This window comes from Pygoscelis adeliae, unplaced genomic scaffold (assembly GCF_000699105.1).
Source record: "Pygoscelis adeliae isolate BGI_AS28 unplaced genomic scaffold, ASM69910v1 Scaffold443, whole genome shotgun sequence".
Lineage (NCBI taxonomy): Eukaryota > Metazoa > Chordata > Aves > Sphenisciformes > Spheniscidae > Pygoscelis > Pygoscelis adeliae.
The window spans coordinates 145197-164759 of record NW_008824447.1 but is presented as its reverse complement, the minus strand read 5'-3'; the positions used below and the strand labels follow the sequence as shown (position 1 = coordinate 164759).

General features: G+C 40.2%; 1 protein-coding gene across 1 annotated transcript in view; it reads left to right on the top strand.

Annotated features, from left to right (window-relative positions):
- Positions 1-19563, top strand: part of LOH12CR1 (loss of heterozygosity, 12, chromosomal region 1) — an 82357-nt gene that overhangs the window by 49276 nt on the left and 13518 nt on the right. Inside the window, exon 3 of the mRNA XM_009321023.1 lies at positions 13110-13267. Coding sequence (XP_009319298.1) covers positions 13110-13267 — 158 coding nt within the window. The remainder of the gene's footprint in view (positions 1-13109; positions 13268-19563) is intronic.

Below are 19563 nucleotides of genomic sequence, written 5' to 3'. Positions count from 1 at the left end.
GGATGAGCAAAGCTCCGCCTACCACATATTTAGAACCGTTACGGTGAGGAAGTGAATTTTTGCTATAAAATGACTGATACTTTCCATGACAGACTTAGGAAATAGGTTCGTGCTGTGTTTGAGCACGCCATCAGCAGACTGTATGTTAAAAAAAATAATAAAGGGGGGGGATGTTTTTACAGCTGCACTGTTTGGGGGGGGTTAAATGGAGGGAGAAATGAATTGTTATATTCTGGGTATCTCTAACCGCAGAGGGAGTGACGCACGTGCTTGGCGGAGCTGGAATGTGGAAGTTGTTGGAGCTGGCTCCGAGATGAGTCTCCCCGGGCTGATGGCCACACTGGGACTTGAGTCATTGTCTTCCAGCGCGGGGAGCCAGGGCTCAAGAAGCTCCCAGGCTCGCTAACCCCGTGCTGTTACTTCTTGTAACTGATAAAAGCGGTACTCCTAGATTACCATTACCTATGGGTTACCTATAAGGAGGGGATCACACAAATGTTGTCATTAGGTATTCAAAGCTTGCTTAAGTAGCAGCTTATTTTAATAGTAAGATGATGCTCTTTCGTATTTTACTAGTGAGTTAATTTACTGCAGTGCAATTTGCTTGATTCCCACCCCCCACCCCCAGTGATTTTAAAACACTTCATGCTAGGGATTCCTTATTGTGCTTTGTCTTTCTTCAAGGCACTTTGCCACTTGACAGTATTTGACAGGAGATTATAAACATGGAGGTAATACAGAGCACAGCAGGCCACTTACTTCTGTGTAACTGTTGAATGTTTTAGGTGCCCTAATAAGCCCCGCAAAGCTGAGTGATTAGTTTTTTAAACACGCTGTCAAAAGTAAATAGTGTGTGCATTGTCTCCTCCTTCTCTCCCCAACTCAACCTTTGAGTAATTTCAATATCCTAAATTTAGTTGTTATAATTTCATGTCAGCTCCATGTTTCCTTCTGGCCAGGGAAAATACCCTTATGTTGCAATACAATGCTGGGAACGGTAATGGTTATTTAGATACTAATACTGCTGGGAAAATGACATCCATTTTATCCCTTGAGTTACTTCTAAAATCAGTTCTAACGGCTGCGGGAAAAGAATCAAAGCAGACTGAGAAAGAAAAGTACATGAGCGCTTGAGTTTGGCTAACTTGAATTAGGAAGGTAGGAACAAAACCCAAATATTTTAAATACAGGTAGGAGAGCTAGGACAGGGATGAAGGCGTTGGTTCAGACTTCGGCAGCAGGCATTCACAGAAGAAATGTCAGATGGTAGGATCATTTAAATAGAAAATGGCTCTTCCTGAATAATTTTGTGCTGTTTGGGCAGTGGGGTTGCCAAAGAAATAAGTTTTAATTGTCTGAGGGCATCCAGGTTCCCACAGTGAACCTTTCCTTGCTTCGTACTGACAGGAGAAATGCGGTGGGTAGACCTCTCTCTCCTTTACTCAGTTGGACTTGCTAGTAGATAACCACTTACCCTAATAAGCGAAATAGTCCAGTTAAACTTGTTATAAGAAAAAGTAAGGAGCAATTACTTAATTTCTGTGAAGTATATGCTGTATGAGCTGTGTACGTATGGGTTGTATCATTTAAAAAGTTTCATCAGCCCCACTTGGACTTTGCTACTCCTGAGTAGTGTAGCCATTCCAAGTCATGCTGGTAAAGCATTCAGAGAAGAAATAAGTATCATCCAAATGAAAATTCGGTTGTGAAATAGCAGCCCACATTGCTAGCAAAATGGCTAGGTGGTAAGTTGGGTCACGTGAGAAAAGAAGATGAAGTAGAAAATGTCAACTCTTGTTGCATTTACAAATGACTCTTGTTCTTCACTGTATTTTCCTGAATGCACATAGCAGAGAGAAATTACTATTCCTGGTACCTGTGGCCAGAAAGTGTCAATAGTATATTTTTGACAGTGCTTCTTTAATGTATACTTTAGATAGCTCTCTTGGAAAGATGGACAAAGGCCATGACGTGGCCATAACTCTTGGCCGTGACATTATTTTTACTATGGCAATGTGCCTTGGCTCAAGCCCTTAAGCTTTGGGGCTGCAGCTGTAATTGAGGATATAGTGTTTGGCAGAACAGAAATGAATGATTTTAAGTCTAACACTTGACTGTATTTTGATCTGGTACAGAAATTCCCTGTGAGGAAAGAGGAAGAGAATATCACAGGTGTCTACTTTGTTGTGATGATACAAAAATGATAGGAAATACATGAAAAGTGCTGCTACGTACCAAATAGAAATCATATATTTCATGTATACAAATGATGGTTACACCTGAATCAGCATTGTGCTTTGTTTACAATTATAAAGCATTGATAAAAAGTTTCATTGACAAATCCTATTTATTTAAAAGGAACTCATTCAGTGAAGCTATCTTTAAAGTTTTCTCTGTCACTTTTAAAACAGTTTTCTCCATCTCTGGAAAAAAAAACTGAACTCTTTGACTTGCTGAATCTGTAAGTAAATGGCCTGTTCATCAGTCTTGCTCTGTGCCATGCTGTGGCAATAAACTGCAAACAGAAAACTCTCAAATTGACATCTAAACTGAAGAAAGTACCCGAAAGTTCGGAGAAAACCAACAGACAGCAATATCGGTTAACCTAATAAGATGTTACTTGTTGAAGAAGCATACCTCATTTGCAGGCATGCTGTAGATGTAATCTGTGAGCCTGAAGTGGCTGGCCATTTTGCCTTAAATCGTCTTTCCTGCAACGTGGTCTCAGGCACAAGGCCTATGAATAAGTTACCATGGAGAAAACTAGGTTGTGAACTCAGGCTTGCAGCGCTGTAGCTACGCTGTAGTAATTGCCTCTGTGTGTGCTTTTGCCACTTTGTAAAAGCAGCACGGTGTACTCTGCCCCCACTGAATTTACTTGGAGTTAGTGTGTGTACACAGGCTGGCTATTGTGGAACAGCAAACGTGGCCCGACTTCACGTGGGTGCCCTTGTGCTCAGAGGTGACTTTAGATGTCACCTTTCCTCTAAATCACTGAGCACTGTGTTTTGGGTTTTTTTCTGCTAGTATGTGCTATGTCGTGTGGATGAATATCCATGCATTTTTGCCTAAAATAAAATAAAGATTGCTGTGAGGCTAATCTTTATTACTAGTAATAGAATCAATTAAAATAGTTTTAACTTGTAGATTTTGGGGTTTTTTAATTTTATTTAAAAGAAATTGAGTTTACTTGTTCCCGCTGTCCCTTTTCTCTTCCATCTACAGCCTAGAAAACTTAGCATCTGCTGGCAAATTTCAACCAAACTTTGCAGTGGGAGAGGATACGAAAGGTAGTTAAGGTCCTATTATTTCAAGGAAGATGGGTGGACAGGTGAAGTTGAGACTCTCTCAATGCTTTGCATGCATAAAAAAATTGGAAGTGACAGCTTGCTGTTGCTAAAACAGAGAAGTCGCCCTCTGTCCTTTCCTTCCCTCTCTCCCGCCTCTCCTGGGACTAGCTCTAGTTTTTGATCTCCTGGTGCTTTGATTCCTTTTGCTACACTAGAGGAAAAAGAAAACCACTGGATTAGTTCTCTGTGGTTGTAGTGAAGTGAATTGTTTGCTGTGCAAGAGCTGTGGTGAGGCACGTGATGAGGAAGATGGGAGTTGGAGCTTCCCTTTTGTGGAGCATGTATGTGGGGGTTGGAGGGAAGAAGCGGATGATTTGGCACCAGTTGTCTTATGAACCTTTATTAGATGTCTGAGAATCTATGTGGGAGAGACCTCATCGATGCTCAGTACTCAGCGCTGACGGTGCTGTAGGAAAGCAGGCTCCGCTGCCGCCTGCCCTGCTGGCGTTTGGTATTTGAGGGCGGGAGAAGGGGAGGGATGTTCTGGCGGTGAAGTCATTGGGCTGAGGGAGAGCAGTTTCCATGTGGTCTCAGATAAATCATTTAATCTCTTGGTGCCTCAATTCCTCATCTTACAAAATGACGTTAGTCTTCTGGCCTTTGGGTTTGCAGAGTACTTAGGATAACGGGGTCGGTTATAGCCTGCAGATATGTGCTTACGTAATCAGATGATGGTAAGTCTTGGGTCTCTCTTGATGTGTTTTCCAAAAAAAAAAGTTGCTGCAGAGTAAATACAGTTTATTGCATGACACAGGACCATCGTCTCTCACTTCCCTGTGAATCAACCCGTCCATTTTTCCAGCCTTGTGCCTATTTTTATACTTTGGGGTCTGTTGCAGGAAGTTGGCCATACAATATTGCAACTGTGTAGTCAAAAACGCTTCCATATTACTTCTGTGCTCTAGAAGTGAAATATTGGTGGGGAGATGGACTGAGTAGGATCTTGGCTGCTTTTAGCTGACAAAGTGCAGCTGTGTGCTTTTCTTCAGAGTATGTTGTGTACCTTTTTCCTTACCTGAAACTTCAAAAGCTTCAAAAGCATCGGTAGACATGCCTCCAATTTTATGGCAACCGCTAGTGACTTTTTGAAGGTGTAACACTGGGCAATCTCATACTTCCAGAGAGGCATATCTAAGTGCCTGCAGACTGAAATCTCAATACATGCAGATGGTGCACTGTTTTCTCCTTTTGGACATTCAGATTTCTAACAATCCAAATGAGGAAGCATTTCTGATTTCTCTCTGTTTTACTCCTTTTCAAACGGAAATTTTAATTTAGAAATTTTTTGCATCACCGAGACATTTGTGTTTTGCAGCAGTCTTCGAAGTCCTGGTGATGATCAGGCTCCATTGTGCTAACTGCTGTATGGATCATACAAAGTGTGGGGCAAAAGTCGTCATATCAGAGAAGCTGCAAGCTTCAGTGGTGCAAAAAATTGTGTGCACATTATGTATAGCCATCCCTATGTGACAGGAGAAAGCTTTAATGATGTGTAGAAATCTTTGCAGGATCTAGTCCTAAGCAAAAATGAGGCTCAATAGGAAAGCAGAAATATCAGAAACAAATACTCTTTTAGTGTAATTAATAACAACAACAACACAACCCCCTCTGAATCACAATTTCTTCTAATGTAAATTATGTGACCTTAATAGGTGGAAATCTGTAAGAGTGTGGGGGTTTTGTCTTAGAATTATAGCAAACTAGATTTTTGTAGAAGCCTAAATGTCTTGAATCTTCTTAATGTTTGTTCTTTAAGACGAATGGTGGAGGAACAAAAGGAGAGGTGATTTATATATCTTGGTGAGTAATATCTGACAGGCAATAGCTTACACTGTGTTAGGAGGCCGAGGTGCGGTATTCATACTGAGAGCATATTTGAGCTCTGTGGTCAGAAAAGTTGCCTGTTAAATGATGTGACAAGATGAGAGTCCTCAGCCCATCTGTCACTCATGCAGAAGTAAACGATCACATGGTACCAACTCCAAAGTAGAGGGAAAATCTGTTGTTACAGCCAACATTCCTTGCCACAATACAAATATGTTCTTTGCTCACATAATAGCTATTCAGTTTGCCTACAGTCATTGTGTTCCCCATTAAAGTTCAAAGGAATTGAAAATACACAGTCGACAAAGCCAACTTTTGTCTTGGAGTGAATACGTATTTTATTACAAGGTGTTTTATCAGTGAGATTTTTAGAAAATAAACTGGTCTGTGAAAAAGATCATGTGGTCATCCACATTTGAGCTTAAAGATTTCTGGGTGAGTAGCAGTGATTTTATTTTTATTTTCTTTTTTATTTACTTTCAGTTTATTTATGGTTTACTTTTACTAATTCTGTGGTGTATGCCCTTTTCTTAAGGGTGGCCTGGGTTTCCAAATTTGAGTGTATAAATTTTGATGTTTCCTAACTGAGGTGTTACTAAAAAAAACCAAACAAACAAATCACCAAGAAACCCCACAACAAAACATAACAACCCCCCAAAAAGCTATTTTGACTCTTCAGGGTTTGCTGAAAATGCAGTCTTTTCTTAGTCTTCAAGAATGAGAGAGGAATACACAATTAAAATTCAAAGCATTTAGTCAATAAGAGCCCTGTAAATCTGATTACCTTATCTGTTTGGAAGTATTTTAATGCCTTTTATTCTGCTACACATACATGTGCAATTATTTCTTTTCTATAGGTCATATTAAACTTCTCCTGCATGGAGAATATATGGAAATGAGCTCTCTGTCTCAGCTAATAGCAAGTTGCTGCCTCCAAACTTGTGCAAGCAGTAATGGTCCAGAAAGAAGACTCGGTCTTTAGGGATGTAATTTCATCTGTTTCTTGTGTGGATCTTTTTTTGGTACTTAGGATGCCTGAAGGTACTGGCAAAACAATCTCCCCATGCAAATAGCAAGAAGAAAGGCGACTATAATAGTTAACCTGTGACCACTGAGGCCAGACTTTATTTAAGGAGCTGGCCAGACTGGGTAGCTTCTACCCAAGAGCTTTAGAAATGCTTGATGAGGCAAGTTGTGGGTTGATCGTTTTTAAATACTCTTGGAACACAGGAGAATTCCTGGAGACTTGAAAAACACTAGTGCTTTTTAAGCTAAAACTAATGCTGTCTTAATGACGGTAAATTAAATGACTCAATGCTATTATATTAATAGTAACCATAGTCTACTCAAATTCAATGAGGAATAGAAGAGCTGAGAAAGTTTTACTGTCTTGGATTAAATTTACGAAGAGGAGTTTCATAAAAAATGAGGGTAGTAAGAAGAGAAGTTGGGAACAGCTGAAATAAGGTAAGTTGCAGGCAGCACAGCTGATTTTGAAGGGTGGGAGAGTACAGTGTAGTTAAAGCACTGTGAAGGGAGCTGTAGGCAAAAAGATATCCACACAAAAAAAAGGCAAAAAGAAACTTGTGTTAGGAGAGCAAAAGATCACAAACTCTAGCAGGTTAACTAGGAAATCATCAGGAGACCAGAGCAGAAATTCCTTGAAAACAGCTTTCTACTAGTATATACTTAATAAAAGCTTTTTAGATTCTCTAGAAGCTTGCTGAAGAGTCTGTGGGATTGTCTTCAGAGAAGAATTTTACAAAAGCAAAATCATTTCGTTGAATCAGCATTTGCTACAAAAGTATGTCATTCTTTACAAGGACGAATGAAAGTGTTCACAGAAGAGGTTTTAGAAAAAATGGTAATGTACACGGTAATAAACGTCCAGAAACAGGTACCAGAACGGGGAACGCCTCTGTAAAGTTGACAAGCTAGTGCTAATTGTGGTGTGTAATCCGTTGCTTCGTTTAGCCTTGCTCTTGGGAGAAGAGGTGATGACATGTGCAATACACTGTAATGGCACGCTCTTAAAAAGGGTGTTGCTGATTAGTAGGTCCAGCAAAGGGGTGGCAATTTCAGAAGCAACTGGATTGTTAGAGGTGTAACCATTATACATTGTAGAAGAATTGACATGGCTTTTAAAGAGGGAAGTCAGGCATCAGGTTAGAGGTATTTGAAGGTGTTACAGAGGTAATCCGAGAAATTAAGTCTTCTGTGGGAGAGAAGACTGGTCAGTGGGGTTCTTGAGCTTGGAAAGATGATGGGAGAAAGTACACCCTACTCTATAGATTTCTGTTGTGTCACAGCACAACAACTACCAAGTAGCAAGTGTAAAGCAAGTGAAGAGTTTTCTTCATGCTGTGCATAAATAAGCATCTTACTTATTGCCACAGGATATTGTGGAGATAAATGTATACCTTTCAAAAAGGATTAGTGAAATTCAAGTATCATTGCTTCACCGAGCACAGTATTTTGTGCCTGAAATTTTTATTAATGATTTTTGGAGGCAGGAAGGTTGTGGAAGAGGAAGAAGAACCGATAAAGATGTTGTTTTCTAAATGTCTGCTGTTGTCAAATGTTGGAAGCAGTATTCTGGGCAAGGTAGACTTCTGGTCTGATTAAATAAGGAGTTACTTTTAAAGTCCTCTCTTATAATCCATAGAAAGGTTGGTTAGCTGATGACAGCAACCCTTTCTGGCCTTAAAATGACTAAAGACCACAGCATCATGTGCTTTGCTGTCTCTAATAATAAATTAACAACTGTGGACCTATTGGTTTTCTTTTTGTAATGTCTGCTGTTACTGGTTGAAAAGGACATTGACAAGTGGAAATACAGAAGTCAAAAAGAAATATTAATACTTTCAAGTTGGAAAGTGCTCAAGTTATTGTTAGGATTGTCCATTAAAGCAGCAGAACATAACTATGGTGAGTTACTATGTTCTGTGTGTATGTAGAATCAGTATAGCATGTAAAGCATTTTTTCAAGAACTTAACTTCTCGTCATAAAAATGCTTTTTAAACTAACAGCTTTCTTCTGCTCAGTAGGATGTGATTTGTTGGAAGTGTATGTTGACCTGGAACCAACAAGGAGATGACTAAGTAGGAGGAAAATGGTTTTAACATGCTTCTACTTTGCCAAGGAATATGGAAATAATAACAGATTTGTCAAGTCTGTGGGTCAGCTAGGCTTGTAGTGATATATGATACTTCTCTATGCACGACATACTTGGTGTATTGGGGTTTTTTTTCTAAAGCACCATTTAGGAGCTGAAATGTGAATCTTTCTTTGTCCCAGTTGTTGTTTATCACCTTCATGGGCATGCTGTTTTCTGATCAGATGTATCCAGAGTAGGTTGGAGCTCTTGACTTCTTTTCACCATGGCAGGCACATAATGTGGTCTGTCTTCTTACTTGTTTTATGATGTAATTTGATAGCCAAGACTGTGCATGTTTGGCAGTTGCCAAAGCATTTTTGGTCCATGCACTAAAGCTCTGCAGTAGACCTTCTCCCGTTTCCCCGGTTTTGTTTTCCCCAGGCCATGATATCCTCCATGCTGCCTTTCCTTATCACGCTGGGGTATGTTGCATCACTCGTGTGCCAAGCAGTCTCTTCTCGAGGTTTCAAACAATGCAAAGATGATTCCTGGTGTGCTTCCTTCTTTGGAAGAGAACCAACAGCTTGAAAAATGAGTATTCAATTTAATAAGAAATTAAAACTTTAGATGCTGTTTTCTTTCCATTCAAGAGCAGAACTGTGCTCTTGGGGGGCAGGGAGTCATAATCACACAGATGAAATCACAGGAACACCCTTTCCTCAGTGAAGAACAGGTAGTAGCTCAGCAGTTAGTTGCTCTGAGATGTGCTGGTGACCAGGTTCAAGTTCTGGCTGTTTCGGGAGTGAGCCTGAACCACTGTGAGACCTCTGTCTCTTCCCCTTTTGGCACTTGTAAGAGCGACTTAATATTTTGTTGCAACAGATATGATCTCATAACCTCTTACAAACCGCGTGTAGACCAGTCACTGAGGGATGGCCCTGATCAGTGGAGAGTTCAAAGTGTGGGACAAGACTTTAAGAAGGAAGCAGTGATTTTCAAGAGGGGAGTTGTTTAATAATACCTGGAGGTTCGCAGTGCTGGCCATCTCTCTGCTCTAAAAATGAAGCTTTCTCAGTGCTGAATTGTAGAGGCTTTTAGATAACCTCCTCAACTTTCTGTTAGTATAGGAATAAATGACACTGGCAACACCCTTTTTAACTCTCTACCCTTTTCTGTGTCTCACTTTTGGTTCAGACTTTTTCCTGTGGGTCTCAAGTTTTTCATGGGTATAGGGCAGTATGCTGCTGTCTCTTAAGTGCAGAGCTCATGGAGGAGGTATTGCGTTAAACCTGTTTGGGCTCACTGCCTGCTGCTGGGGAGAGGAGGAAGGGAAGACATCTGGGTTCTGTGGCACGGGGGGTCCTTTCCAGCCCTGCATCTCTCTGTTTCTACCCCCTGGGCTTCCCTGCTAAAGCCTCTCTGGGATCTGAGTGGTTGCAGTCTCTCTTCCATGAAGTTTCAAGATGACTTACTGTTGCCATCTGCTCTTTTGGAGCAAAGCTACTGACTTGCTAAAAAATAAAATGCAGTGAATTAATAAAATCATAGAACCATAGAATAATTTGAGTTGGAAGGGACCTTTAAAGATCGTCTAGTCCAATGCCCTCGCCATGGGTAGGGACATCTCCCACTAGATAAGGTTGCTCAAAGCCCCAGCCAACCTGACCTTGAACACTTCCAATGATGGGGCATCCACAACTTCTCTGGGCAACCTGTTCCAGTGTTCCACCACCCTCATTGTAAAAAAAGTCTTCCTTATGTCCAATCTAAACCTACCCTCTTTCAGTTTAAAACCATTGCCCCTTGTCCTGTCACTTACAGGCCTTGGTAAAAAGTCTCTCTCTGTCTCTTTTACAAGCCCCCTTTAAGTATGGAAAGGCCACACGAGGTCTCCCTGGAGCCTTCTCTTCTCCAGGCTGAACAACCCCAACTTTCTCAGCCTTTCCTCATAGGAGAGGTGTTCCAGCCCTCTGACCGTTTTTTGCGGCTCTCCTCTGGAGCTGCTCGAGCAGGTCGGTGTCTGTCTTGTGTTGGGAACCCCAGAGCTGGATACAGTACTCCAGGTGGGGTCTCACCAGAGCGGAGTAGAGGGGGATGTTAATGTTAAGAAAATGTTAATATTTATAGTGTGGGTAGTAAGTAGTTACTGTGAACAACAGAAAATGGTGAATCAACTTTTTGACAATGGGAATTTCTGCTAGGTGGAAGGCTGCATGGCCTTTTTCATGCTGTTTACTCTGCTTTTTCCTTTCTTGCAAGTTGAAACTCTAAGCTGAATTGTTCTCTGGCATTGTCAGCATAAGCCCAGAGGTCTTTGGAGAAGCTAATTCCTTTGGCTTCTCCCTGCTGCATCACCCAGAATAATACCATAGTCTATATCTTTAAGCAGCATATGCTGTTTGTTTTTTATCGCTACTCCAAACATTTGTACTGGATTGTATTTCCACCTCTGTCTTATGAAGGAATTGCAGCTGAACAGTGTATGTCTCCCTTCACTTGAGCTTGTGTTTTTCTGGATCGTGAATTAGAGGCTCCTTACAGTTTACTAATTTTGCTTTTAGCATTATGTAACCTGTACAAGGTTGTAAGTACATAATATAAGTTTGATAGTATGTTCCTTTATAGCTCATTTTACAGTCCTTGGCCTATTCCACTTCAAAATTCTCATAAGCAGTGTTAAGTTGGCCAAAATACACACTTCATGTTAATTAAATCTCTTAAATAGAGTCTAATTTTCTTCCTTCTCTTGAAGTTGGTGAGAGATTAGTAATAAAAGAAAATTAGTTGGTTGATAGCATCATGTATTTGATCAGTGCAGAAACAGGATAACCGCCTCAGGTGTATGGTGAACTCTTCATTCCTGTGTGAACATTCAACATATTAAAAGTTGACAACATTATTTGAACACTTATCCTGACAAGATAATTTTATAGAAGATCAGAATTAACAAACTGATGAAGCGCTAGAACATGTAATGTGTACATTTAAAAAAAGTCTTATTTCCTTCATTGGGTTTGCTCCCGTTAAAGTTTATTTTCAGCTGAAGTGCAAGTCTTGAAAGATTTGCAATTGATATTGCTGGACCTAAGATTTTGTTTGAGATGATTCTTTCTAAAACATAAAGACTAATTTGACTATTGCTAATATGGGGTTTTGAGACTAAATGGTTAAGTGTCCATTTCCTCTCCTGACCTCTTGACTCAGACAGTGCAGTTGTAGTGGGCAACAAGTCAGTAAAACAAAATTATCTTTTTTTTCCCTCTTAAGATGAGGAAAGAAAAGTTTTTCTGTGAAGGGTAATAGAGAGCATCCTGAGAGAATAAAATGTTGGGTGTTGATGAAAAGTAAATGTACTTCATCGTATCTGATGAAGTTGCTGTCCTAGTTTTGTTTGCATTTCTGTCTGCAAATGTTTTCAAAGAGATTTAACTTTCTCAAATTCATAAGATACTCCTGACTTACGTCTTGGTTTCTGTCTTGTTCTTGTGTTTTGGCAAGAACTCTGTGTCACAACTTGTAGCTTCCAATAGGCATGGGGGCCATCCAAAATAGTTTCCATTTCCCACTGAGGTGCGTTCTTAGAAGAACTTTTCCAATCCAAATAACTGGCATTTATTACTTTCTTTTAATTGCTTAGTGTGGTACTTGCTTACATTTGCTGTTTTAATGTCTTTTCCTGACTGTAAACTGAGAGCCCCAAAGGGCACATGCATGCAGTCACTGAATTCAGTTTACATAGCTTGACGGATGTTTTGGGAAAAGCAGATTGTGTGTATGTGCTCCTTGTCACAGATGGTGTCCCAACAAGAAAAAAAAGTTGTGCTAATGCTGAAGGAAAATGAAATGAAAGTAAGTAAATGAAATAGCAAAACAAGGATGGCCTTAGGGTTTAGCATCATTTTTTCCAGCAGCTTTGTGGAAAGCGGTCAGTATGGCACATGTATGCTTGAGCTCAGCAAAGGTTCTCAAGTTGCACTATGTAGGCAACAAACAATGGGCAGGGGAAATTTCTCTGCACAATTTTGCTCCTCTGGATATTACCAGTGTCCCAATTTTAAGTCTAATACCTTTTTTTGGTGAGCTTTTGTGAAACCTGATCATGTGAGTAGGTAAGGATCTTAATTCCATATTAAAAAAACACAACTATATTGCTAGTCTTTGAGATTGCAAAGAAAAATCTTTGAAGATGACAGGGTTCTGAAGCTTTTAAAAAAGTGCCTTTTTTAGGTAGGCAAAACACAGACTTTTCACCCCTAATAGATTAACTTACGTGGGTCATTTTTTAATTCAGTTTTGTTTTAGGGTACCTGTGAATTTGTAATGATTTTTTAGAGCTCACTAGAATCATGCTGTCAATACCAGAAAATAGTTTGAGTCCCGTGCCCGTACGGGAATGCAGATCTCAACTCCTTCCCCTTCTGGCGTACAGAAATGAGGAAGGGGGTTCACTTTTCAGAGTTTCAGGGCTGTCGGTGGAGGAGAAGAAACAGGACTCACGCAGCGTATCGCTGAAAACCAAGCTGATATACGTTATGGACCTGCAGTTAGAGCCTGCATTTAAGTTTGGTCGAGGTGGGCTAAGCTGTATGGCAAACTGTTCTTTGCTCTGCTATAAATCCTAAACATCCATAAATCTTCAGTCCGTGCCCTTTCCGCTTTTAGCCTTCACTGGACTATTATATTGCTGAAGTCCATTCAGTAGTCTAAGATCCTGAATTAGTTTTTAATTACCCCTTATAAAGCTTTTCTTCTGGGTTCGTTCTGCTGCCTCTTGGCTTGCAGCTGAACCGGTTACATGAACAGTCAGATTAACTCTGGTCCTTCCCTTGCCTTTTAGGACTCCTCAGTGGGCAGACCTCTCCGACCAACACCAAACTGGAAAAGCTGGACCCCCAGCAGGTGCTGCAGCTGTGTCTCCGGTACCAAGATCATCTTCACCAGTGTGCAGAAGCGGTTGCCTTTGATCAGAATGCGCTCGTGAAGCGGATCAAGGAGGTACTGCCCGCAGCATGCCGGCTTCTGGTGGGGAATGGCTTGGGGCATTGGTGTGGCCGTCTTGCTCTATGAATGCGGGTGCTTGCTGTAGATGGCCTTGGGTCACTTGCAGCAGTCCGCTTCAAAGGAAACCCTGTAGAGAAACTTTGTGAGCGTGCACTTCAAGCAAAGTTTCCTGGCTTTGATTGTGGTTACTGTTAGGTGATGTGTTTATTGGTTATGCTCTATAATTCCTGGTTGTAAACAGTGGGTGTTCCTCTGGTATGGCAAGTACTGCAAGTAACTATTGAAGAAGTAAAAGCTGACTGGAATTTTTAAAGGTAACATTCCTTATTTAGATCTGTATGCTTAACATTTTTATTACGCATCATCGTTAAGCTCTAATGTAACAAAAGAAATGGTTATCATAACCTCTTCTATGGTTGGAGAAGGTAGTATTTCTTTCGTTCTTCAATGGATTTGTAGAGCTAGACTGTTTTCAAAGCCCATAACATGCTGTCTCTTCTCTGATCCATATGGCTGCTAAAAAAGATCTTCCTGTGCTGCTGTTTTTACCACTAAACCATCATTTGAAAATCGCTGATCTGTTTAGTCAGTGATACTGTTGGGGAGGAAATTAGTTCCTGGGCCAAGGATGCTGCAATTGAATTGTCTTTCTCATGTGTGTAACTGCTGATGCTGGAAGCAGTAGGATGGCTGACAAATTTAATTTTTTTTTTTTTTTTAAATTCAAGACAGATTGGCATGAGAGGAGAGTGTTTTCTCACGTATTCTCAGATGTGTAGAAGAACTGGTGAATGCTGCATATGTCAAAAGTCTGTGAGACCAAATACCTTTCAATGTCAAAAGAAAAATTTTTGAACAGGTGGTTAATTTTTATTCGTGTAACAAACAATGACCTTGATTCGTTGTTGCTGTATTGGCTTAGAGTTAAGAAAATCCCACATGACAAACTGGATAATAAATTTGATTCATGGGCTGTTTTGAGAAGCTGCTGTCATCATGAAGTTCTAAGTCCAAAATAATGTGGGAGCCATTAAAAAGGCCTTTTTACTTTGGTGTATCAAGATCTGAGGCCAGCTATTACACAAGATGTAAAGATATTTGCAGATGTTGGTGACTGAGATCACACAATCTCAGAAATGGGGTTTAATTGCCAGTCTAATGACAGTGTACTGCATTAATCCAAGCAGATTTGTAATTCTTTTGGCTGTTAAAGTGTGAGAGAGAATATCGACATGATTTAAAGTCGTGGTAGACTCTACCAGTGCCATCTCCACTAGTTGGATTTGCCTTCTATAGGGCAAGTGGCAGTCTATCTTTCAAATTAGCATTGGTGATGTCTTCTTCCAGTTCATAAGACTTACGATTTTTTTTTCCATGTAAAATAAATACAATGATGATATCGATATTGTCACTGACTTACTTTATCACAGGCTCCTCTCTGACAAAGTGAAGGAGAAATGGGTGACTCTGTAACTCAGGCAACTGACAAGTCAGTTGGGGTTTTTTTGGTCAAAACACTTAAGTATCTTCAGATGCTTTCAATCCCCCTGCCAGATCTGGTGGGTTTTTACTGTTCATTTTCCTAATAATTTTTAAATGTTTTTCTTGCATTGGCTGTTCTGCGTGTGTGTTCTGGAGGAGCCGGGTGGGACCCACTCAGCTTAAATCATTCTTTCCAAGCTGTTTGGGCTCTCCTTGGTGCACTAAATCGAACCACTGTTGACAGTTGTTGACAACGAGGGGTGCAGCTGAATGGTATGTCTCTCGTTACAAGTGTAGACAAAGGAAATCGCATTTGGCTGCACCCATTTGTCAGCAATGATTTAGTTTTGCTGTGTAGACAAAGCTTTGACCCTTGGTAAGGAGTAAAAGTGAAAGAGAAAATGAAGTGTATTGTGAAAAGCATGAGATGGACAGTAAGTTCTTTTTATCCTCATTTTAGTAGTCAGTATTTCCCTTTTCCTCTCACACTGTAAGCACTGAAGTGTTTTTCTTCCGGTAACAGACTTATCAAGTGATTGATGCTTTTAACTTTCCTACAAAATGTTGGTGAGCTTCAGTCCCCAATTCCTGCCATTTGTCTGAGGTATGTTCACTTTTCAGACTGTCACTGACTCTGCTCAGTGTAGTAATGGTCCTACTGTATAGTACGCTACAGTCATACTGCCTGCAGCCAGGATTTTTTTTAGTCTTTACTTGACAAAATGTCCCAGGGCAAATATCTTTTACTCATTGTCTGTGTGGCCAGAAAAAAAGTTTCCTGGTTTCTGGCAAAACTCAAAAGTACTGTTGTAAATTTATTGGTCCTTGATAACTCATAATTGACTGTGGTGGTTTGTAAATCAGCACACAATCTGAATTAAAATAGTTCTTAATAGGAAAGAGAATAAGCTAAGGAAAACAAAAATGTTGCATGCCAGTAGTTACTGCAGATCTAAGTAGACCCATCTGTGCGTTCCCTTACTTTGGGGACCAAAACAGTCTAGCTTTGCTCTCCATCCCGTTTCTCAGTTTAGCCAGAAATTCTTTGCAGTGTGTTGGCTGGATCCGTATCTGCTCCTAAATGTAGAAGCTGTGTGGCTTCCAGGTTGCTGTGACTGTTCTCTCTCAAGAAGAAATACATACACCCAAGCGTTTCCTTGAAGGGGAAAGAATTGAAGATGTGATTGAAGGTAGTTGTCTCCACTGTCTCTCTTCAGCAGTTACACTTACTTGTACCCAAACTGTTGGTTTTTGGAAGGGATTGATTTTTATTACGATAGGCTTTGTCTTCACTGAAGAAAAAAAAAAAGTGTGCTTGCATCTTTTTAGGGAAAAATAACCATTATGCATTAAATATTATGTTTCATATTAATTTTTGGCAGCTGACTCGCCATCTGTTGCAATACTGCATTAATTCCAGGACCACTGAAATATTTAGGATTCTTTTTAATTTTTTCTCCTTATCAGTTTGAAAAGCAACAGAACAGCAATTTGGGATTTATGTATGTGTTAATCTAGGGTTATGGCATCTCACAAAATTTGACAGTTTTCAAGAAAAAAAGCCTGTGTGCAACATTTTCTGGGTAATTTGTCTACTCTGTGGTATTTTGTAGGATGAAAATTTTTAGGTTATTGGATGAATCACCACATTATTGACTTCTGGGGGCATTCTGTTCAGATGGGTCTGGGAACAGGATCTAGTCTGTCTACTGAGGGTGTGTTGGACCCATGTGAGCTTGTTATATGTGTATGCTAGGAAAAAGGTGCATTTTTAAAACCCATTAGATAATATGTTATAATATGCTAAGATATAAAAGGCAATTATAACTCCTTACAAGGTTAAACTGACCTTACTGTACCTTGGAGCTTTTAGCAGTGTGTTTAATGATGGGGACAGAGTTGATGATGTGCCTTAGGGAGAATATGATACTTCAGGCTAAAAATCGCAGGGATGAACCATGACTTGCTAAGCCAGGATAAAACCATCTCGGTCTGCCTATTCTTGCAAGTTGTATATTTAAAAAAAAAAAAAAAATCTCTTTAGTGTATATCTATCTCCATGAGGAAAAAAAGCTCAACTGCAGTGTTCTTCCTTTGTTTCTGTGGTGGGTTTAGTGTCCTAGCTGTAGACAGGAGGTCTTAACTTGCTGCATCCCATGTCCATCTCTTCCATGACAATGTCGTAGGTCTGTGTTATAACTAGTTTGAAGTTTTGAGCATCTCCAGCTGCCATTGGATTTGGCTGCGTGTGCTCTCTTCGCCAAGACTGTCTGCCTCAGTTTTGCGGTCTGCAAAATGAAGGGTTTCTGCCAAGATTAATTTGAAGGCAAATGTTGCCCAGCACTAAATGTTAGGTATGCCTGGGGAGAAAGAAGCAAATTAAGCAGGGAGGGGGCTACTTTACATTGAGTCCTTATCATTGGAGGATATATCTTTTGGGTGGCAGGGAGAGAATTTGGAAAGTCATCTGATAGGGGATGGTGAATAACAAGGAATGGGAAACAAGTAGGATAGGTAAAGGCTGGGGAGCAGAGCTAAATTTTCAGAAGGGGCCCATGATTTTGTGTGCCTCCAAAATTGTCTAGTTTCAATGTCTTAAAAAAGATGATTTTTCATGTGTTAGATGCTAAGCTTCTTAAAAATCACATCCTTCAAAATAGCTGAAGCTGAGTATCCAAAAATTACTAGTCTCACTTGAAATTTAAGCCTAGCTTCTTTCTGTGAAAGCAAAAGGGAAGCCGAAAGCCATCAAAGGTCCTTTCGAAGAAGGTTTGAAAGAAAAGCTCTCCAGCATTTCTTATTAGACTTCCAATGTTGGCAAAGGGGATGTGCTACTCGAAGTATCCTATATACCCTTGAAGGCAAATGTAGTTCCTAGATTTGCTGTGCTTGAAACGTATTAAGTGGATTATTAGGAGAGCTCTTACACTTTGCCCTAAACCCAAATATCAATGCAGTGTATCTGTAGCTTTTATTGCCGTAGGCAACCCAGGCTGACAATAATTTTGAAAACAGAACACTTTTTACAATACAAAATGAAATTAAAAATATCTCAGTCTAAGCTGACACAGGCCTACAGGAAGAAATTAACACCTTTTCAAATAAAAAACATTATTTTTATATTTTTAACAAATGTGATGGTGGAATAATTAACTTTTGTCTAGGCAGGCATTAATATCAGTAATTGGTTTGCTGTATAGCAAATTAGTGTATGGCTCGTTTCGTACCTGTAAATTTCTCTATGGGAATGGCTCATTATTTTGAAGAAATATTCCAGAATAAGATGTGTATGGATTTTTTTCTTTTTTCTTTACCAGCTTGCTGCAAAAAGTAATTGTAATGGGCTTCTCTAGTACGTAGTTAAGATGTCCAGAAATACAGCCCTTAATATTTGGCAAGTAAATAATTTTTGAAGCCATACATATACCACATCGTGTCTCCCAATACATTTTAGCTTTTAAAATTACGGATAGGAGTGAAATCATTATTTTATATAAGCAACAAGTCTAGTGCATTTGACAGACCAACAAGAAAAGCCCTTTAAATACAAGCATTATATACAAGCACATTTTAGCTTATCCCATGCATTTAAGACTCATGAATTGTGATTCAGCCATTCACATCACCACATGTGTGAAGTAAAACATGGCCAGCAATTTGGGGATTTAGGAATTTCAGTTTATTTTTTGTGAATGCTTTGTGGCTTTTTGACCTTTATGGCAACTACGTTGTTTCTGTGGCATTGAGCATTTCTTTTATTGAAGAGACCTGTTACCTAGCGGGAAAATGTTCTGGGGAATGTGGCCTGCAGAAGTCATGAACATGATTTTGTTCCAGCCTGAGGGAAGGATGGGTTTGCCACAGGCAGGGCCTGTGGCTTTGAACCCCTCTCGTTGCAGAGGCGAGAGGGCTGGCAGTGGTAGGGACCGCTTGTAAAGGTTTGACATTCCCCAGTGGGAATTAAAGGACAAGGTACGTTGAACGTAGTAATAAAGGGAAGAGCTCTCTAAGTGTGGGAAGCAATTCCGTCACCGGGAGTGAGTGAGTGAATGAATGCTGGGCCAGAAACCTGGGAAGGACATTGCCTGGCTGGGGACTAGGTTGATCCAGTGCAGGATCCCATTAACCAAGGCAGCCATTAGACTCGGGGTGCGTGTCTGCTGCAAGCACTCATAGTTTGTACTGGGCGGTGCACCACGGTCACTCTTAGCTCCATCCCTCTCTGAGCAGAAAGATTTGGAGTGTCTGGGATTCATCCCGTGCTCCAGTCACAGCTGACCAGTGTCCCTTCAGAGAATGGACTCAAATGAAGGGGAAGTTTTGTGAAGGTATTTTTTGTTTAGTCTTTGGTTTTGTTTGGTTTAGTACTCTGCTGAGTGATGTGTTTGTTGCCATTCCTGTTAGCTATGGTTTCCCTGTAGGTTGTATCAGAGCTGAGTTTCCAAAACTATTTGTGAAACTTGTTTTCAGCAGACATGCCCCGAGAATGACGCACCTTTTGACTAAACTGAATTAGGTCAGCAAAATATGAATGGCCTCACCAAGTGCTGCTTCGACTTCAGGCCTTTGCTTCAAAGTCCATGTGCTCATATGGATCAGACCACTAAGTTACCTTTCATCCCATTAAAGGGAAGGGCTCAGAGGATCAAAAGTTAACAAAACCTGTTAAACAAAACCTGGCAAAAGTGAAAATGGAGATGTGTTTAGTTTTGACACAACATATAAAGACTTTCGAGATGAGGCCATGTTAATTTGCAAGCAAAATTGAGACTCTGGTTCACAGACTTAAATTAGCTATGCCCCAAATA